This window comes from Denticeps clupeoides, chromosome 13, assembly GCF_900700375.1.
Source record: "Denticeps clupeoides chromosome 13, fDenClu1.1, whole genome shotgun sequence".
NCBI lineage: Eukaryota > Metazoa > Chordata > Actinopteri > Clupeiformes > Denticipitidae > Denticeps > Denticeps clupeoides.
In genome coordinates this window covers 867,559-889,623 of record NC_041719.1, presented here as the reverse complement: position 1 = coordinate 889,623, position 22,065 = coordinate 867,559, and the positions used below count along the sequence as shown (strand labels likewise).

At 53.1% G+C, this 22,065-nt stretch overlaps 1 protein-coding gene across 3 annotated transcripts in view; it reads right to left on the bottom strand.

Annotated features, from left to right (window-relative positions):
- Positions 1–22,065, bottom strand: part of LOC114802323 (protocadherin-16-like) — a 44,248-nt gene that overhangs the window by 8,315 nt on the left and 13,868 nt on the right. For all 3 annotated transcript variants that reach the window (XM_029001115.1, XM_029001117.1, XM_029001116.1), the window contains 8 exons: positions 7,936–8,109; positions 7,457–7,688; positions 7,139–7,375; positions 5,338–6,369; positions 5,067–5,254; positions 4,156–4,252; positions 3,908–4,065; positions 1,810–2,659 (listed from right to left, as the gene is read on the bottom strand). In XM_029001115.1, the coding sequence (XP_028856948.1) occupies positions 1,810–2,659; positions 3,908–4,065; positions 4,156–4,252; positions 5,067–5,254; positions 5,338–6,369; positions 7,139–7,375; positions 7,457–7,688; positions 7,936–8,109 (2,968 nt within the window). The remainder of the gene's footprint in view (positions 1–1,809; positions 2,660–3,907; positions 4,066–4,155; positions 4,253–5,066; positions 5,255–5,337; positions 6,370–7,138; positions 7,376–7,456; positions 7,689–7,935; positions 8,110–22,065) is intronic.

Below are 22,065 nucleotides of genomic sequence, written 5' to 3'. Positions count from 1 at the left end.
TTCCATAAACCAAACCAAAGATCCTTAAGTCCCTGTCAGGAAATGAGCAGAGTGCATCTCGGTACCGGCTCCTGACAAACCATCTTAAAAAAAAAAAGGGAAGGGATTGTCACGGTGCACACAGTGAAATTTGTCCTCTGCATTTAACCCTTCACCCTGAGTGAACAGTGGGAAGCCATGACAGGCGCCCGGGGAGCAGTGTGTGGGGACGGTGCTTTGCTCAGTGCCACCTCAGTGGCACCTTGGTGGATCGGGATTTGAACCGGCAACCTTCTGATTACGGACCCGCTTCCTTAACCGCTAGGCCACCACTGCCCCTTAGAGCAGCGCAGTAGTCGGGTCTAAAAAGTTAGGCCCAACTCGACCCAATTAGTACAGCTTTTCTGTAGTCCTGACTTTCTATGTGCACTATACTCAGACGGAAAGGAAGCAGCCTCCGTTTCACTTACTCAGCATCCGTTTTTGCATCTTTCTCACGGTGAATAAAATCACCTGATGGCAGTGGTCGAGATTTGCAAATCAAATGAACGTTTCTGTCAATGAATTGACAGCACTCAGAACAATTCTATCGATCACCTAAACAAATTTACAATATGCAAATAATACAGAAAGGATAGGCACTCAGTGAAAATGGATTGCCAGTATTTCAGAGCAAACCCATTTTTACCTAAATAGAGTATTTACTCTATGAGGAGTAAACCAACTCATTAAGATCAGATTTAGTTGGGGCGTTAGAGGGCATTAACCCACCGTTAGGCAGAAGATATATTTATGGGCCTCGAGGGAAATGCTAGTTATCTGGATCTGCTTACTTCTTATGAGTGCCAAGAAACACAATAAAATAGGGAAAACATTGCATGTGAGGTTAAAATATACTTGTCACAAGCCAGTCTGTTGACCTGTCCTTCTGACACAGAATGATGCACGTGACATGTCGGCAGCATTTACACATTTCATTGTTAATTCGTGACACTAAATTGAGTAGAACTCAACACTGGCCAGTAAATTCGACCCATTGGGACCAATTTTTTCATGGCCAACACACCTCCAACCCACCAGAGAGCGCCAGACTTCTGCCCGTCCCTGACCTTGAGCCTGCCTGGTCCTTGTGTTAAGACGTGAATCCATGCTCCCCTACCTTCCTGCCGCCCAAGACGTCCTCCCGTCCAGTCCACGCTCCCGAACCGTCCTCAAACCCGCCATCTTCCTGTTCCCCTCTGCCCGGTACTTCCCACGGATCCAGAGCTCCCTCCCTGCCGCGCTGCGGCACGTCCACGGCTTCCTTCCCGTCCTCACTCACCGCCAGTCTCCCCCTCACAGACCAAACGGCCCAGCTCGTCCAGTGTCCTCTCCCTGTACGACGGCTTGTCCCCCCGCTCACAGCATGTCTGCAAGTGCGTCACCGAATTCGCTTCGTGACGCACTAATTTTTTTACTCATTTACCACACAAGCTCGACCCGACCCGTCCCGTCCCGAACCCGGGCCAAGATTTACAGCTCTAACTGACAACACTTTAAGATGAGCTGGAGCTGCGGTCTGGAGGAACACTGGTGGGGTCTGAGAGGTGTGTGTAATGTTGAGATATTTATTGATGTAATAATTGTAATTCCTGGTGCATGCCGTGTACGAGTGCTGTGTACGTCTCTTAATGGTTTTAATCGTTCCCAGCAGCTGGGGTTCGGATGAAATTGGGCTGAACTCTCAGGAGATGAAAAAGACAGAACTAGAGACGGAGTGACGTGAGGCAGGAATTACGAAGGGACCCCTGGGGGTCATTTGTTGAGAGGAGGCACAAGACCTGAGCTCACCAGTGCCGGGGTTGAGGCTGAACTTCCCTTCAGGGTCTCCAGCCTGAATGGAGTAGGACACGCGACCGTTTTCACCCTGGTCTGCATCACGGGCCATCACATAAAGCACCACGAAGCCCACGGGCTGATCCTCAATCACGCTGACCCTGGAAGGAGAACTGAAGACGGGAGCATTGTCGTTCTCATCGGTCACAAAGACCCGAGCCGTCACCGAGCCCCAGCGTCGCTGACTGGCGTCATGGGCGGAGTCGGTGGCCTGCACGACCATCACGAGGGAGGAGGTCGCTTCATGGTCCAAGCGCTGTCCCAGGGCCAGCAGCCCAGTGATGGGGTCCAGGATGAAGAGGCTGGGGTCTGAGGGCCACTGCAGATGGATGGAGTAGCGCAGCTCGCGGTTGGGAGCACTGCCGTCACCGTCCGTGGCCTGGAAGGTGTAGACCGGGGCTCCGGGCTCCGTGTCCTCCGATATGACGATGGTAACCGGGTCCTCTGGGAAGTGCGGGGCGTGGTCATTGCGGTCCTGCACGTCGATCTCCAGGAGGACCAGGTGGCTGCTGGGAGGAGAGGCGGAGAGGTCGTCCACCTCCACGCTCAGCGTGTAATGAGCGTCACGCTCGAAGTCCAGCTCCCCCGCAAGGTACACGTCCCCCGTCAACCGGTCCACCACAAACGTCCCATCCTGGTCCGTCCCGCCAACCACAGTGTAGGTGACCAGGCCCACGTCAGGAAGCAGCTGCAGGTCATGTGATCGGACTGAGCCAATGACAGAGCCCGGTTTGGTCCCCTCCTCAGAGTGAAGTAAAACGGAGCGAGCGCTGGCTTCCGATTTACTTTTGCTCGAGTTCAGGACCTGAAACAAATAAGAGAAATCACAATTATTAAAAAAAGACACGAGCCATTCCCTCCCGGCATTCATTTCTCCTCAACTTCGTCCGATGGGTGTAAAGGTAAACATAATCAGAACAGGAAACCGTTGCATTCTGGGAAAGGCCACTGACTTCAGAATAAAGCACGTTTTACTCAATCAGGAGCACTTCAAACACGGCACGCGGCCTAATGTGGAAAAACACAGGACGCTCGGCTTCCAGCACCGACACCTTGTTTTAATAACCGCAGCCCACCCCGCCGTGTAATCTACTTTACCGCACTGGGGTGACCGGACACTCGTCCCCCGTCCCTGTCAACATGCTGATGGTTCAATGCCGCTTTAATCCAATTGTCCACCGATAATTGCCTTTGTGTTGTTTGCTTTGGAAGGTTGAGGGGAAAAATCTACCAAGATTCAGCCTTTCCTTTCACAACAGGCTACGCAGCTCCTTGTCCAGACAACGGTCATCTCTAAACTGGACTATTGTAAGTCTCTGCTGGCTGGAGCCTCTGCAGTCACCATAAAACCACTCCAGATGGTCCAAAATGTGGCAGCCCGTCTCATCTTCAACCAGCCGAAACACACCCACGTCCCGCCTCTCCTCACCTCTCTCCACCAGCTCCCGGTAGCTGCTCGCATCGAGTTTGGTGTGCGTGTAGGGGACGTGGCTGGTGACCCTGCGTGTAGGGGACGTGGCTGGTGACCCTGTGCGTGTAGGGGACGTGGCTGGTGACCCTGTGTGTGTAGGGGACGTGGCTGGTGACCCTGCGTGTAGGGGACGTGGCTGGTGACCCTGTGTGTGTAGGGGACGTGGCTGGTGACCCTGTGCGTGTAGGGGACGTGGCTGGTGACCCTGCGTGTAGGGGACGTGGCTGGTGACCCTGTGCGTGTAGGGGACGTGGCTGGTGACCCTGCGTGTAGGGGACGTGGCTGGTGACCCTGCGTGTAGGGGACGTGGCTGGTGACCCTGCGTGTAGGGGACGTGGCTGGTGACCCTGTGTGTGTAGGGGACGTGGCTGGTGACCCTGCGTGTAGGGGACGTGGCTGGTGACCCTGTGTGTAGGGGACGTGGCTGGTGACCCTGTGTGTAGGGGACGTGGCTGGTGACCCTGTGCGTGTAGGGGACGTGGCTGGTGACCCTGCGTGTAGGGGACGTGGCTGGTGACCCTGTGCGTGTAGGGGACGTGGCTGGTGACCCTGCGTGTAGGGGACGTTGCTGGTGGAGCTCACCTGGATCCGGAGGCTGGCGCTGCTGCTCCGGGACGGCAGGCCGCGGTCCGAGGCCGTAGCGGTGAGGCTGTACTCCGCCCGGTCCGAGAGGCTCAGTGGGGAGGAGGAGCGCAGCTCTCCGGTTCTCGGGTTCAGGGAGAAGCGCTCCGCCCGCGGCCCTGAGGGGTACGGGGGGGGTACACGTTCACTCTCGGCCGCACTCGGGCGCGCCGTCACACCGATCGGGCCACACGTTCCCTCCCACTGACCTGATATGGAGTAGAAGACGGTCCCGTTCTCCCCCTCATCAGGGTCCTGGGCCTGCAGGGTTCCGAGTAAGGAACCGGACGGCTGCCCCTCCAAAACCTCAACACAGAGACACGGCAACATGACAAGCCAGAACCCGGCAGCACATGCAGACCCGGTTCTCATTGGGAATTTGCCTTCAACCGTAAAACGTTCAGCGTCATTTTGAATTAGTGAATTGTCATTGTGAAATACGTCCGTCACCGACACCTTCTGCAGCACACGGTGACACGGTGAAACGTGTCCTCTGTATTTAACCATCACCCTTGGTGACAGTGGGCACCATGACAGGCGCCCAGGGAGCAGTGTGTGGGGACGGGACCTTCATCAAGTGGACCTTGGTGGTTCGGGATTTGAAGCCTTTTCTTACCCGCTCGGCCACCAGTTGTCACTCATGATGACAGACATACAATATTCATCATGCAGCATGAAGTCTTTTCTTGTCACATCACTTCATATTTAGCTGAGCAAGAAGAAACCCCACCAATGTAGCAGAACTTAGCTGGACCTGCAGAAACGTGGGTCCGTAAATCTCCCATCTTCTTTCACTGGTGGCCTATCGGGTAAGAAAACAGACTCGTAATCACAAGGTTGCGGGTTCAAGTCCCGAACCGCCAAGGTGCCACCGAGGTCCCCTTGATGAAGGTCCCGTCCCCACACGCTGCTCCCCGGGCGCCTGTCGTGGTGCCCACTGCTCACCAAGGGAGACGGTTAAATACAGAGGACACGTTTCACCGTGTCACCCTGTGCTGTGCTGCAGTGTTTTACAATGACAATCACGTCACTTTCACTTCCCATCATGCTGATACTCTGCTTATTTCTAACACGTCGTGTAGACGCGCGGTGATGTTCGGTATGGGAGAGTTTGGAGAACCTGCAGCAGGATCCCTCTGTCAGGCTGGCTGTGGGTGAAGGCGGGCGCGTTGTCATTTTCGTCCAGCACGGTGACGAACACGGTGGCCGTGGCGCTGCGGGGCGGAGTCCCCCCGTCCTGAACCGCCACCAGCAGCTGGTAGCTGGAATGCTGCTCGCGGTCCAGAACCGTCCGGGTGTTGATCTCTCCTGGGACAGAAAGACGGGAAGATGAAGAGCCACCAGAGAGACGGGTGGGGACGGGTGGGGACGTGGACCCGGCGTGGCCGCACCTGTGTGGCCGTTGATCTGGAAGTGGCGCTCGTGGTGCAGGAAGTGGTAGCTGAGGCGGCTGTTGAGTCCGGCGTCGCGGTCGGTGGCGGTCACCCGTCCGAAGCCACTCCCCGCAGGGAGGTTCTCGCGCACGGCCAGGAACGCGCGCTCCCGGGCGAAGCGCGGCGGGTTGTCGTTCTCATCCGTCACCGACACCCTGACGGTGGCGCTGCCCGTCTTCTTCAGCTGCCCGCTGCTGGAAGTGGCGAGGACGGTCAGCAGGTACATCTCCTTGACCTCGCGGTCCAGCGCGCTCTTCACGAACAGCCAGCCGCTGTCAGGGACGATGCCGAAGCCGGCGGCGTCGCTGTCTGGGAGGAGGTGATAGGCCACCGAGGAGGACGCCGCGGGGCCGGCCTCTCGGCTGAGGGCGTGGACTTGGACGAAGCGGGTGTTGGGGGCCACGCCCTCCGTCAGCTCCACGCGGTAGGTGAGCGTGTCAAACACGGGCCCCTGTTGGTTCTCCGCCTGAACGTGCACCACCAGCACCAGCGTGGCGCTGCGCTGCGGGACGCCCCCGTCCCGCGCCGTGACGCGGAGGTCGTAGCGGGGTGCGGTCTCAAACGACAGCGGTCCCGTCAGACGCATGTCCCCGCTGCTGCGATCGATGCTGAAAGTGCGCTGCGGCTGCTGCTCTGTGCTGGACGAGAGGTCAAAGGTCAGGATCCCATTGGCACCGGAGTCATGGTCCTTAGCCTGTACTCTGTACACTACGGCGCCCAGCTCTGTGTCCTCTGGCAGCAGCAGAGACTCGGAGGACGAGGGCAGGAACAGCGGGGCGTTGTCGTTTACGTCGCCCACCGTCACGTGAACCCGCGCCTGGCCAAACGCCGGCGGGCTCCCGCTCTGAGCCTGAACGTCCAGCTGCAGTGCAGACTGGGCCTCGTGGTCCAGTGGGCGGGCTGTCCGGAGCGCTCCCGTCTCCGGGTCCACGGTGAAGTAGCCGGTTGGGTCTCCAGCACAGATGGTGTAGGAGATGTCCAGAGAAGACCCTGCAGAAACAGAAAAGTGTCTCTCTGAACTCTGTGGAGGAATGTGTGTGTATGAAGGTGAGTGCACCAGAGAAGCTGTGTGTGTGTTTGAGTGTGTAATTGTGTGTGTGTATGTGTCTGTGGTTGAGTGACTGTGTGTATGGGTGTGTGTGTGTGTGTGTATGTGTATTTGAGGTGTGTGTGTGTGTGTGTGTGTGTGTATGGGTGTAGTTGAGTATCTGCATGTATATGAGTGACTGTGTGTGTGTGGGTGTGTGTATATGAGGTGTGTGTGTGTGTGTGTGTGTGTGTGTATGAGTGTAGTTGAATATCTGTGTGTGTATGTGTGACTCTGTCTGTAGGTGTGTGTATATGAGGTGTGAATATGTGTGTGTGTGTGTGTGTATGAGTGTAGTTGAATATCTGTGTGTGTATGTGTGACTCTGTCTGTAGGTGTGTGTATATGAGGTGTGAATATGTGTGTGTGTGTGTGTGTGTGTGTGTGTATGAGTGTAGTTGAATATCTGTGTGTGTGTGTGTATGTGTGACTGTAGGTGTGTGTATATGAGGTGTGTATGTGTGTGTGTGTATGAGTGTAGTTGAATATCTGTGTGTGTATGTGTGACTCTGTCTGTAGGTGTGTGTATATGAGGTGTGTATGTGTGTGTGTGTGTGTGTGTGTATGAGTGTAGTTGAATATCTGTGTGTATAAGAGTTATTGTGTGTGTGTGTGTGGGTGTAGTTGAGTATCTGTGTGTATATGAGTGACTGTGTGTGTGAACACACTCACCACTGTTGCTGCTGGCCCGAACGACGCCCACCTCTGTCCCCTGCAGCGCATCTTCTGACACAGTGAAGTAGTAGTGACCCTGTTCAAAGACAGGGGGCGCCACCAGGCCGGCCACCACGCTGATGTTGACCCGAGCATTGACCAGGGCAGTCAGGCCTCCCCCATCCAGCGCGGAGACCAGCATGCCGATGATGGAGTTGCTTTTTCCATGTAGAGAGCGGGACAGGGAGATGACCCCTGCGGTGTGAAGGACAGACAGGTCATATCTCACCACCCTTCCTGACGTGCAGCCAAGTCAGCTGAAGGTTCAACACCCACCTGTGTCTCTGTTGAGAGTGAAGAAGGGAGATGTTCCTCCAGGAGCGGTCCGGTACGTCACTCTCCCGTTCTCGCCGCCATCGGGGTCGTTGGCGGTCACTTTGATCACAGACGTTCCCGGTGCACTCTGGGAACTGATGCTGACGGCGTAGTTTAACGGGTAGAAGGTGGGCCTGTTGTCATTGACGTCCTCCACGTCCACTCGAACGTATGCCACAGAGCTCAGGCCACCCTGAGGAGAGCACCACGGACCAGACTTTCTAATCATTTCAGTTTTATTTTTGTCAGAATTATCCTTGATCATTTATTTATCCATATTTTACTTTAGTTTTTAGTCAACGAAAATTGAAATTTAGTCTGTGTGACCAGATAGGAGACACAAGAAAACAGAATCAAGAGGAAATAACGTCTGAAAATAAAGATATTTCTAGTGTTCATTTTGACAAATTAACAAAAACAACACTAGAATTGACCCTCACCCCATCCACCGCAGTGACCGTGAAGTCGTAATTGGACGGCCCCTGGTCTCGGTCCAGTGAGGTGCTGGTGCAGATCTCTCCAGTTTCCTTCCCAATGGTGAACGGCGAAGGGGCGGAGCCCAGAGAGTAGGAGATGGAGCCGAAGGAGCCGCCGTCCGCGTCCGTAGCTGTGACCTACAACACCAAGCGATTCAAGAAGGGATTCAAATCTGCAGACATTCACCAGACGCCCTTATCCAGAGCGACTTACAGTCAGTAGTTACAGGGACAGTCCCCCCTGGAGACACTCAGGGTTAAGTGTCCTGCTCAGGGACACGATGGTAGTAAGTGGTGTTTAAACCCCGGGTCTTCTGGTTCATAGGCGAGTGTGTTACCCGCTAGGCTACTAACACCCAGTAGTTACAGGGACAGTCCCCCCCTGGAGACACTCAGGGTTAAGTGTCCTGCTCAGGGACACGATGGTAGTAAGTGGGGTTTAAACCTGGGTCTTCTGGTTCATGGGTGAGTGTGTTACCCGCTAGGCTACTAATACCCAGTAGTTACAGGGACAGTCCCCCCTGGAGACACTCAGGGTTAAGTGTCCTGCTCAGGGACACGATGGTAGTAAGTGGGGTTTGAACCTGGGTCTTCTGGTTCATAGGCTGAGTGTGTTACCTGCTAGGCTACTACCACCCAGTAGTTACAGAGACAGTCCCCCCCTGGAGACACTCAGGGTTAAGTGTCCTGCTCAGGGACACGATGGTAGTAGGTGGGGTTTAAACCCGGGTCTTCTGGTCCATAGGCGAGTGTGTTACCCACTAGGCTACTAGCACCCACGTCAGACAACGGCACCTACACAACCGCTACACTGCTGACGAAGCACCTGGAGCTTTTCCTGTTCAGCTACTCGCCGCTTCCACCGCGCCAAACCGAGGCCCGGAGTCCTGCCGAGAGTCAAAGCGGCGGGAATGACTTTCTCAGACAGCCGGCCGGGAGGCGGGCCAAGAGTTTTCCCGGTCGCTTACGGAGATGGCGTCTGTCTGCATGTGCGACGGGGACGCCCGAGACGCGGCGGGGCGGGGCGCCGCGCGCAATGTGGATCTAATATACGCCACCCTTCCCGCGGCGGGGACACTCGCCCTCATACATCGCTGAGATGATTACTTGTGAGGGACGTCTCTTAATGGCGGTAAGTTAAAGCCTCGTGTCAAATAAAAATTCATTAACTCTGAAATGTCCTCTCTAGGCGGGAGCAGACGTCCCTGAGACCCCGGCTCTGCCGAATCTTAAAATGGATGTTGTGCATGTTAACCGAACGTCTCTGGACGCGGGACGCGGGAGGCTCACGTTGAAAAGCAGCCGAGTCTCGTCTCGCACCAGCGTGACAGAAGTTGGACGTTCGGAGGGTAACGAGCTGCGGACGGCGAAACTGCGGTTTGGTTTCCAGGCACCGGGACAAATCCATGCGCGGACGCCCGAGCGATGGAGGGTCGACAGCGAAATATTACACCGGCCCGGAGCGTCACTTCCCATTTCATCAAAATCCACCGCCGAATGTCGACTTTTCCACCTTCATAAAACTCCTGGCACACACACACACACACACACACACACACACACACACACACACACCTGTATGAAATATTTATGATACGGCGCCCACAGCGGGAGCCACAGTACCTGAGATGGACAGCAGAAACGTTCCAGGCGCGGTTAAATTTAGCCTCGTTAGACAATCGTACAAACCTCACCATCAGAATTCCTAACGTGTGTCTGAGAACGTGGCGCGGTGCCGGCCGCCATGTCTGACTGATTGATGGTAGGAGGTCGGAAAAGTCAAGAGGAAAAACACGCACACACACACACACACACACACGCCTACTTCTCCTCGTAAGGAAAAGTGCTTACGGCTAATTACGAATGTGGTAACCATTACGAAAAATACTCAGCAGGTGTGGCATTAAAATACATCGTGTACACAATGTAACACCAAACTGGCCGACGCCCACAACATGGACTTAAAAAAGGGGAGGAGCCTGTGGCCGGGTGTATCTCCTCCGTTTACATCTTGTCCTGCCCTCATCAGCCTGCGTCCACGTCCAGATTGAAATCGCACAACTCCGGTAAACCGCCAGAACTGGAGCAGGTACGGGTTCGTTGAGGTTTGGCGGAGGACGAGTCCGCAATAAACGACGTGGGAGCGAATTAGATCCGCTGGCGTGACAACGTAATGAAGTCTGAGATCGGAAACGCGATCCCAGCTTCACTGGTGGGAAGGTGCTGCAGACAGAGTCCAGTGGACCACCGGGTGCCCAGCAGGGTCCTTTCTCACGATGGAGAGATCTGAGGGAAGGAGAAGAAGAAGAAGAAGAAGAGGAGGAGGAGGGCGACGGCGGGAGTGAGTGAGGCCTGTTGGGAGCAGAACCGTCCAATCAGCGGGAGGCGAACGCTCGGCGTTAACACGAGCCAGAGGAGGCCAAAGGAAACCTTGACACGCTGCGGTCGGCTCCTCCTCCTCCTCCTCCCTCAACCTTCTAACCGTCCCGCGGTCATGAAGAATGAAGAAGCGGCGACAGAACCGCACCTGGAGGAAGGTGCGGCGGCGACCTGAGATGTCCCGCAGGGTCCAGGGCGTAGGTGTGGCGTGAACGTACGTGCCAGGACGCGTCCAGTCCCTCGCCAGGCCAGGCCAAACAGACGCAGCGCACGCATCGGAGCGCCGCAGCGCCAAGCTAAACACGCCCGGGCGCGACCGGCCAATCCAAACGTCCTCGTGCGCGGCGAACCGGCGAGAGAGAAGCGCGTCGTAAATTAGCGATGGGGCTCGGAGCTGAGGTCACTCGAGTGATTTCAGTTCCAGTCACGGGGACTTCCTCGAAAATAAGCACGCCGCGCCCGGGTCCACACAAACACTGGCGGCCCACCAGCGGCTCCAGGCGAAACATCTGGAGAAGAAGGAGCACTTCAGCAGCGACCCTGTCCACCGGACAAAACAGGAGCGGTCACCTCTGGACATTTTACATTTACAGCGTTTACCAGACGTCCTTATCCAGAGCGACTTACAATCAGTAGTTACAGGGACAGTCCCCCCCTGGAGACACTCAGGGTTAAGTGTCCTGCTCAGGGACATGATGGTAGTAAGTTGGGGTTTGAACCTGGGTCTTCTGGTTACCCGCTAGGCTACTACCACCCAGTAGTTACAGGGACAGTCCCCCCTGGAGACACTCAGGGTTAAGTGTCTTGCTCAGGGACACTATGGAAGTAAGGGGGGTTTGAACCTGGGTCTTCTGGTTACCCGCTAGGCTACTACCACCCAGTAGTTACAGGGACAGTCCCCCCTGGAGACACTCAGGGTTAAGTGTCTTGCTCAGGGACACTATGGTAGTAAGTGGGGTTTGAACCCGGGTCTTCTGGTTACCCGCTAGGCTACTACCATCCAGTAGTTACAGGGACAGTCCCCCCTGGAGACACTCAGGGTTAAGTGTCTTGCTCAGGGACACTATGGTAGTAAGTGGGGTTTGAACCTGGGTCTTCTGGTTACCCGCTAGGCTACTACCACCCAGTAGTTACAGGGACAGTCCCCCCTGGAGACACTCAGGGTTAAGTGTCTTGCTCAGGGACACTATGGTAGTAAGTGGGGTTTGAACCTGGGTCTTCTGGTTACCCGCTAGGCTACTACCACCCAGTAGTTACAGGGACAGTCCCCCCCTGGAGACACTCAGGGTTAAGTGTCTTGCTCAGGGACACTATGGTAGTAAGGGGGGTTTGAACCTGGGTCTTCTGGTTACCCGCTAGGCTACTACCACCCAGTAGTTACAGGGACAGTCCCCCCTGGAGACACTCAGGGTTAAGTGTCTTGCTCAGGGACACTATGGTAGTAAGTGGGGTTTGAACCCGGGTCTTCTGGTTACCCGCTAGGCTACTACCATCCAGTAGTTACAGGGACAGTCCCCCCTGGAGACACTCAGGGTTAAGTGTCTTGCTCAGGGACACTATGGTAGTAAGTGGGGTTTGAACCTGGGTCTTCTGGTTACCCCGCTAGGCTACTACCACCCAGTAGTTACAGGGACAGTCCCCCCTGGAGACACTCAGGGTTAAGTGTCTTGCTCAGGGACACTATGGTAGTAAGTGGGGTTTGAACCTGGGTCTTCTGGTTACCCGCTAGGCTACTACCACCCAGTAGTTACAGGGACAGTCCCCCCCTGGAGACACTCAGGGTTAAGTGTCTTGCTCAGGGACACTATGGTAGTAAGTGGGGTTTGAACCTGGGTCTTCTGGTTACCCGCTAGGCTACTAGCACCCCCATCCTGATGACAGAATCCGATGCAGAGGAGGAGTATTTCATTACAGACGGTCGGACTCCACACGTCCACAAGATCAAAGTCTCCGTCCTGGATGAGTCTCCTGACAAACTCCCTCTGGGATTTTAATAAAGCTGAAGTTATTAGAGCCATCAGTCTGGACAGTTATTACTCGCCGGTCTAAAGAGCGAGGGAAGACCGCGATGATGGAGGAGAGGACGCGCCTACGAGCCCGTACGAGTTGGAGTTTACGTGACTCGCATTGTTGTCTGAACAGTCAAGCTGCTGAACGTTAATGAACCAACGTGCCGCACTTCCTGCTTGGTTGGGCTCTCATCTCAGACCAGATGTCCGTTTTACGTGGTGGACTGTCTGTCTTCTGGTCCAACATCAACTGGGCCCATTACACTAAAAACGAACGTTGTATGTAGAGGAATTCCGCTCGTGGGTAACGTGACGTCACTGTTTCTCTCACGTCCCCAAACCAGCAGATGATGGCTGAGGCTGGAACATCTTCATCAGGAGGAACCAAGACGGTGCGAGGAGGTACGGCAGGTACAGAGGAAGGTCTGTAACGGGCGCAATAAAGCGGAGAGTCGCCTTTCATCCCGGCGCCGCAGCTGGAAAAGATTAAAGCGCCGAAACCATTTAAGGCAGAAGAAAGGGGACAGAGGGGAGGACGAGGAGAAATGGAGGTGTGGCGTGTGGGCATCCGAGGGATAGTAAAATATCCACAATCAGCACACTCGCTCCACCACATCCATCAGGCAGAAAATGAAGAGCATAAATCAGCTGGGCTTCCGAGCGACTCCCGCAGGTCTGCGATCCTCGGAATGTGGGGACGGAGGAGGGACGAGCGGGAGAGTGGAACACCCGGTGACCTCGGAACCACCTGCCAATGCCACTGCGAGTTTGGAAAAAAGCAGACGGGACAGGGGGGGGACAGTTGGACCCCTCGAGTCTTTTGTCCCCCCTGGTGTCAGGTTCCGCATTATTGGTTCCAGATTCTTCTTTCATCTTTTCTTCGTGGACATTTTCATTAACATCCACTGTAAATGAGGCAAAAAAAAACAAAAAAACGATTAAAAGCCACGAAAAGTCGTGCCAAACTTCTACATCGTGGTTTTGTGTCTTCTAAAGCAGACGCCGGCTGGAGCTCCAGCAGAGCAGCGCGTACGAGACGTCTCATTATCCCAACGCGCTGACATCCGTCATCCAAAGCGCCAGAAAGCTCTGAGACGGACGGGGTGACACACATGGAATTTACTTGGAAATAGAATGATCCGCATTTAGAACCGCAGTAGATCTGGAAGGAATCTGCTATCACTACGCTCTTCAATGTCTAAAGTGGTGTCTTCTGGTTTAGAGGTTCTGCTGCACGGCAACAACACCTGAGGATGCAGTTAAGGTGGCAGGGAAAGGTCACACTGGGGTCATCTGGCTCTAGCATGGGCACTGGTGGCTTCATGCATACCAGTAACAGTGTTTAACTGGTCACCATGGAGACAGTAACTGGGAATGCAGTGTTCCCATCTTACTCTGGTCTTCTTACAATTGCCTGGCAAACAGCCTGAAACTCGAAAATATATTGGGGCCACCTGAGGATGTGGGAATACTGGGAGAGAAGTGCTGAACATGAACACTGGGAAAACTGGGAGAGAAGTGCTGAACATAATACTGGGAATACTGGGAGAGAAGTGCTGAACATGAACACTGGGAAAACTGGGAGAGAAGTGCTGATCATAATACTGGGAAAACTGGGAGAGAAGTGCTGATCATAATACTGGGAATACTGGGAGAGAAGTGCTGAACATGAACACTGGGAAAACTGGGAGAGAAGTGCTGATCATAATACTGGGAATACTGGGAGAGAAGTGCTGAACATGAACACTGGGAAAACTGGGAGAGAAGTGCTGATCATAATACTGGGAATACTGGGAGAGAAGTGCTGAACATGAACACTGGGAAAACTGGGAGAGAAGTGCTGATCATAATACTGGGAATACTGGGAGAGAAGTGCTGAACATGAACACTGGGAAAACTGGGAGAGAAGTGCTGAACATAATACTGGGAATACTGGGAGAGAAGTGCTGAACATGAACACTGGGAAAACTGGGAGAGAAGTGCTGATCATAATACTGGGAAAACTGGGAGAGAAGTGCTGATCATAATACTGGGAATACTGGGAGAGAAGTGCTGAACATGAACACTGGGAAAACTGGGAGAGAAGTGCTGATCATAATACTGGGAAAACTGGGAGAGAAGTGCTGATCATAATACTGGGAATACTGGGAGAGAAGTGCTGAACATGAACACTGGGAAAACTGGGAGAGAAGTGCTGATCATAATACTGGGAATACTGGGAGAGAAGTGCTGAACATGAACACTGGGAAAACTGGGAGAGAAGTGCTGAACATAATACTGGGAATACTGGGAGAGAAGTGCTGAACATGAACACTGGGAAAACTGGGAGAGAAGTGCTGATCATAATACTGGGAAAACTGGGAGAGAAGTGCTGATCATAATACTGGGAATACTGGGAGAGAAGTGCTGAACATGAACACTGGGAAAACTGGGAGAGAAGTGCTGATCATAATACTGGGAATACTGGGAGAGAAGTGCTGAACATGAACACTGGGAAAACTGGGAGAGAAGTGCTGATCATAATACTGGGAATACTGGGAGAGAAGTGCTGAACATGAACACTGGGAAAACTGGGAGAGAAGTGCTGAACATAATACTGGGAATACTGGGAGAGAAGTGCTGAACATGAACACTGGGAAAACTGGGAGAGAAGTGCTGATCATAATACTGGGAATACTGGGAGAGAAGTGCTGAACATGAACACTGGGAAAACTGGGAGAGAAGTGCTGATCATAATACTGGGAATACTGGGAGAGAAGTGCTGAACATGAACACTGGGAAAACTGGGAGAGAAGTGCTGAACATAATACTGGGAATACTGGGAGAGAAGTGCTGAACATGAACACTGGGAAAACTGGGAGAGAAGTGCTGATCATAATACTGGGAAAACTGGGAGAGAAGTGCTGATCATAATACTGGGAATACTGGGAGAGAAGTGCTGAACATGAACACTGGGAAAACTGGGAGAGAAGTGCTGATCATAATACTGGGAATACTGGGAGAGAAGTGCTGAACATGAACACTGGGAAAACTGGGAGAGAAGTGCTGAACATGAACACTGGGAAAACTGGGAGAGAAGTGCTGATCATGTACACTGGGAATACTGGGAGAGAATTTCTGACAGGGAGAAATGTATTTATTAATTTATTTTATGTATTTAGATTTTTGAGCAAAAGTTTAATGTATAGAGATCATGCAAACTACAGTTTACAAAATCCTGCTTATTGTGGATGTAGTATTATTTTCACTCTTAGTATTAGTAGAAATTGTATTTGAGATAATCTATACACTATATCATTTATATAAGTAAATATATTACTATAATTTAATAAGTAAAGATTTTGTACCGTCTGCAGGCTGGTGGGGAGGAGAGACCACATCCCCCTGCTGTGGGGAATCAGATGTGATGAAAACAATAATTACAGTCGACACACAATCAGCTCTAAACGAGACGAGTCCAGACCGCCATCATCATCATCATCATCATCATCATCGGCATGCTGGACGAGTCTTAATCTGTAACTGTCTGAACAGAAGCCTGCTGCTTTCATCTCCGGGGGAAAATGTGGTGAAAATGTTTGTTTCTGATTTTCCCTCCACTTCGTGTAACGTGTGGCGTCAAGCTGCGCTGGTTTCTCGTCGAGGTCTCGTTTCATTTCTCTTCATCATTGTTTCTAATTTGTTTTTGTGTTTAAAAGGCCCACGAGAATTCCCAAGTCTGGCGAGAGCCGCAGTTTTACAGAAACCAAACTTATAACACACACATACACACCACAAACACACACACCATACATATTCGACAGACATACACATTCACACACACACACACACCACATGTGCTTCTACAAAAATCAATAATAAACATACGAACACACACACTCACATATACACACACACCCATGTTCTCTACACACACACAAATACACACTTATCCTGGACGCCTCCCAGGCTCGGCGTTACTGACACGTTCTGAAATGACGCACAGTCGTGGTTGACTGTTGGAGGCCCCGTCCCCTGTAACTGGCAGACTGGAGTCCATCTTGGCTCTGCAGGCACAGGCGGCGGAGAGTTAATCACGGTCTCACGGGGGTCACCACGAACACCACCTCCTGAAAACTGGATCATCTGGATCAAGTTCTCCACTCATGACCCAACCATGACGTCAAAGGGCCTCAAATTCAATCAACTTCGTCTCTTTAATGACAGGAAGTCAGTGGGGACGCCCAGTCACCAGCCATTAAACACGGACGACGTATGATGCGGCGAGGACACGAGGCGGTCACGGGGGTCAGAATGGGCACTGGACAAAAGTCACCGAGATGTGCCGGAGTTGGTGGATTTTTTACGAGTTGATGGCGTGTTCTAAAAAGGAGCCCTGAGTAAATATTTAATATCTTTCTGCGTGGGGTCATTAGCATAAACATCTTCTCTACGCCGCTGTGCCGCGCCTTGAGGGAAGACTTTACGCAGACGTTCGCATATAAACGTCCAGACGCTTAATTGCTGCAATTGACTTGTTTGCAAACCTTCCACGAGCCGCTTTGCGCGGTTAAATATTTGGTTGTTGCCTAAATATTTGAGCTGCGGTGTGATTATATTCTCCGATGCGTAAACACGTGTTTCTCATCCGGAGCGGCGCTGCTTCCATTTAAGGACGGAGCGTCGTCTAACCGCGTGCCCGCCGGGGTCAGATAACCCCGCCTTCACAAGAGGCCAATAAATCCGCTTCAGTCGTAAACGTCCGCGGTTACCGAATTTTGTTCCGGAGCCGCGGACGTAGCCGAGGGAACGGCCGGTGGCGTCCGCTTCAGAGGCCGAGGCTCTCGACCCCCGGGTCACGTGGGCCGCGGCGGGCGCGAAACGAGGGATTTATTTACCCAGCACCAGGCGGAGATGGCTGCCGGGACCATTATTTACCGACGCTGCTGACCCGGTGCGGTTTATTAAAGCCGCCAGCGTCCCGGCTCCAGTTCTGCCACCTCCGACAATAAATGCATCACGTTATTGACACCAACGTTTCCGTCACCCCTCGTCCGTAATCCAATCAGTCACGCGGCGCGGTGAGCACATGCGGCGCGGGGTCAAAGGTTAGCCAAATGCCCAGCTGCCTTTCGCTGACCTCTCACCTTGGCAGCATTTGACTGAACCTTCTCTCATTCCCTTCAGCGGGTTCAGCTTCACCTGCTCTCCAAAACCTACATCTTCATACCGGAGGTTCTTCTTCTTCACCCGCAACCTCAGAACATGAAAGCCCTTGAGTCCAGCTCTGACTGGAGCTCTGAGAAGATCTGAGGAGGCCCTCTCGAAGCTGCTGTAACGAGCCGTCCCATATCGTCCCATTGGAGCCACAGGATCAAATTGAAGTGGTCTGACCCATTAGAAGAAGGTCACGAGGTTGGACGAAGGTTCACTCCACAAAGCACAACATGTGAGGAACAATTAAGCAAACGCACCATAAAGCAGAGCGTCCGTCCCACAGGAGCAGCGACTCCATCTGTCTGATGGACGCAGGATTGGATTAGACCGGCGGGAAGAAGTCTGAGCCCAAAAGAGCAAACGCAGAATCTGACAGAACATCCTGAATCTGAGATTCCACTATGACTTTTTCAGAAGAAAGTGAATAAAACATGATGGTGTTCATGATTTCTGTACCCTAGTGTGACCCTGGCACTCCTGAAACTTTTGAAGGTCTCCTGGTTACGTATCTGTATGAAATACAACGAGATGTGTGCTGTGAACGTTTGTAGACCAGCTGCTCCACATGGTCTTCATATCAGCAGCTGAAATGCTGCAGCTCGCATCTAACAGCTTTACCAGCCACAGCAGCACAACATCAGCGTCGCTGCCTTCCTCTCAATCCAAACCCAGAACACACAGGCGGCCATACAGAGAGCAGGGATGCAGCGAAGGTCAGCGAGAGGTCACTGAGAGGTGGACCTTAACCAGCATTGAGAAAGGTCAAACAATCGGCCAGGATCAACTGGCCCCTAAAACATGATCTCCACCCACCGCCATGGCTTCCAAACGCGTGAAGCATTGCAGTTGCTCAGTGATTGGATGTAAAAACGAGCACGACTTCCTGTCTGTACCACACATTGTGATTGGTGGATGGTGTTGATGCGCCTCAACTTCTATCTCAACTCTCCTCCTCGTCCCGCCTCTCTCCTCCTCATTAGCATATAAAGCTACAGACACCAGAACGGCGTTTCCTGGATCAAAGTGGCTGGAATTTCGGAAAGACACTTCAGATACAGAATTAGGGGACCAACAAGCCCAGAGGATCACAGGCACACCACTACCAGCAATAACGGACATTTACACCACGCGCTGTCTCAGGAAAACAAAGAGCGTCCTGAAGGACCCCAGCCACCCTGCACTGTCACTTTTTACTTTCCTGCCATCAGGCAAGAGACTCGGGACAATTCACCCACGCACATCCCGATTCAGGAACAGTTTCTACCCCAGTGCCATCAGGCTATACAACACATAGTATGCACTGCACTTAAATTACGCACAATCACCTTCATATGCAACTTATATATATATTCACCCTTCTGTGACTTATTATTTATTGCTGCTGCACTTTGTCTTCTATGTATCATGTTCTATGTTCTATGTGGGAGGGGTTTTCAAGTAAGAATTTCATTGTGCTCTGTACACTGTACTTTGTACATATGACAATAAACTTCAAACTCAACCTCAAACTTCAACCTCAACAAAAACCATTTCATAATAGAGGACCTTCAATGTCCTCATCCAGCCAGTTCCAGACCTCCACCGTGAGAAGAATGAAAGAGCTACTGGGCCCAGCGTGGGGGTGAAAGGGTGGTGCTGCTCGCCAGTCACGAAGCCGAGCTCTGGATCTGGGTTAACGTGGGATGGAGGTCTCGGCTCCGTGACCTGTGGAAGTGTTAACAGCGGAGACGTTTCGGGGGAGAAAAGGACGTATTGTGCCGCGAGAGGCGGGCGGGGGGATTACTGGAAAATCAGGGGACCTCTTAAACTCACCAAACGCATGAGCTCAGGATTCAAACGTCACATGATCCTTTTCTCCAGGTGGGGGCTGAAAACGGATTACATTTCAGCAATGAGCCCGCCGGGCATCGACGTCACCGCAAGCCCTCGTCTATCTCGCTAAAGGGGGCGGGGCATCTTCCTTTGTTAAATATTCCGTCCCGGAGGAAGGAAGCCATCTTCTTTAGATTAGTTCTACAACTCGAGCGTCCGTGTGAGCGGGGGTGTGTCGACATTCCGGGGAGCTACTGCCAGCTTCCCAGCGTGGTGGAGCCTGGTACTCAGCTCTCCACACTTCCGATCCCACGCAGCCAAGATCTCCAGAAGGTTCATCAACACGCCACATATTCTGCTGAACAAAGACACACACTGTCGTCCAGGCTGGACGTCTTCAGCTTAATGGGAACCGTAAGGGACCCCGGAGAACGCTTGTGTCCTGTCAGAAGGTGTCAAAATTGAGTGACACATGAGACGAGGGCCGGAGGTGGGCGGGTCAACGGCGAAAGTCAACCCTCTGTGTGTGTGTGTGTGTGTGTGTGTGTGCGAGAGCAGAAACAAGGGAGCATGAAAAGAAAAATGCGTCTCGGCACCATGAGTGAGCGGCGACTCTGGGTGCCACGGCAACGGAGCTGTCACTCAAAGAGGGTGACGCTGAACGTCACCAACAGCAGGAGGCGGGAGGAGGGCCGCGAACCATGGCGACCAGCAGTCACTCCGCTTTACACACACACACACACACACACACACACAGTCATACAGATCAGCTGCAGTAGAAACTACGACCCGCTGTAAATCCGGACTTTTCTTTAAGCTTTTTAAAACGGGTTAATCCGCCGATGGCCTCCACACACCGGACCGCGTGATTCCGGGGTCGTTCCAGGTGTTCGGGCCCCTGGAAATGGACTTGTACCCCGATGACCTGTGACCTGGAAGCCCTGAGCTCATATCCACCACGTCCCGCCAGAACAAAACGCCGCAGCTGCCGGCCCGTCTCCCCGGCAACTAATGAACGGCGAAGCCGGCGTCGCCGTGGAGACGGCAGTTTCACTCTCCACACCGGGGTGGCTTTCATTAATTAGGCGACGGGGCGCTCGGAAAGCTAATCCAATCACGCGCCGGCGCTTCTCCGTGTGAACTGACCGAGTGGGCAGTCGTCCCGGAATACGACAATGAGGCGGATTAAAAAGCAACATTTCAAATGAACGTTTAAAACAAAGTAAAGTTGGGGTCACATCAGGAAAAAAAACCTGCTCTCCTCCCTGGGAGAGACCCCATTCATTCGGCCCGTTTTCTGGACCGGCGGCGGTGACGAACTGCTGGTGCCTCTGGACCCGGCCACCAACGCCGAGTCTCCAGAGAGAAGAAGTGTGGGAATGTCGGAAAGCTGTTAAGAAATAACAAGACACGGCACTTCGATTCGACCCCTCGTTTCCAGAGGTCATAAGAGTTCGTACCGTTCGGAGTTTATGGGATTATTAAACAGATGAAGAGAGATGGAGAATCACTGCTGGGGTGTAATGCCCGCTCTGGAATTCTGGGTGTCCTGCCGATAAGCGACCGGAACACAGCAGCAGGTACCGAAGGGGACAGCGGACCAGAGGCGTCCAGACAGCCACACCAGTCAGGCCAGGGGGACGCCGGAGGTCAACTGGCTTGACTCAGAGTTTTTTTTATTTTATTTTGCAGACGGCGCCCTGGTCCTGGGGTCCTCAGACACATCCTGCCACTTCACAACACATTCGCCCGTCAAATATCATTTCCATGATGATGAATAAATGAAGTAGATGATTCCTGGTTTGTGAGTTTAATCTGTTAAATCTCATTAACTTGTGTGTCTGGGGTCATGACCTTTTCAGGGTGTGAATGAAGCCTTAGTCCTGCGCCTCATCCCCTGGCAGCCCAGAGGAAGCGGGGACGGCTGGACTACGTCTCACTCGCCGGGCATCTGGCGGGGTGGGCGGAGTCAGCGGCCTCATTTCAGGCGACTTTATTTAGAAACTTTTCATTTCCTCCCTCGCACACCGGCACAGCGCAGACATGCAGTATCCCATGAGCCCCTTGGGGCAGCACTCTGCTGACCTCTGTCCCCTCAGTACAAGATTTGAGCAGTGTGTGTGTGGTGTGTGTGTGTGTGTGTGTGTGTGTTTTCTCAGGCTTCTGCAGACCTGCCGCTCATTTCTTCTCCGGCAGAGACACACGCAAGCACATGAAAGAGGAGCCAATCAGATGCGAGAGGCGGAGCTTCTTTGTTATCACGGGGATAATGAGCAACTCGGCACGTTATAATAAATACCGAATATTTCACCCTCGTCCCTCCCGCCGCCTTCTTCTTCTTCTCCTTCCAAGAGCCAATTACACACAGGAAGGCCGAGCCGCTATTTTCCATTTTAAAAGCCCATCCATTCCGCCCGCCGCGCCGCGCCGCTCGGCTCGGCCCGCATGACACTCGCTGAAGAATCGGCCTTTCTGGTGGCTGAAAAAGCTTAAGAGCAGATTGCTACCAGATGAGTGGGTCTTAAAGACCTTCTGGGGCGGCCTCTCCTGGATGAAGCCATTATGTGACGCCGGCTCCAGAGAAAGGGGCGACGTCGCAGGCCGTGTGGTCGCCATGCCGATCTCAGCATGCCGGGCTCGTGGTGCAACCGAGAAGCAGCGAACGTATAAAGGTTTAAGGCTCAGCGGAGGCCTGACG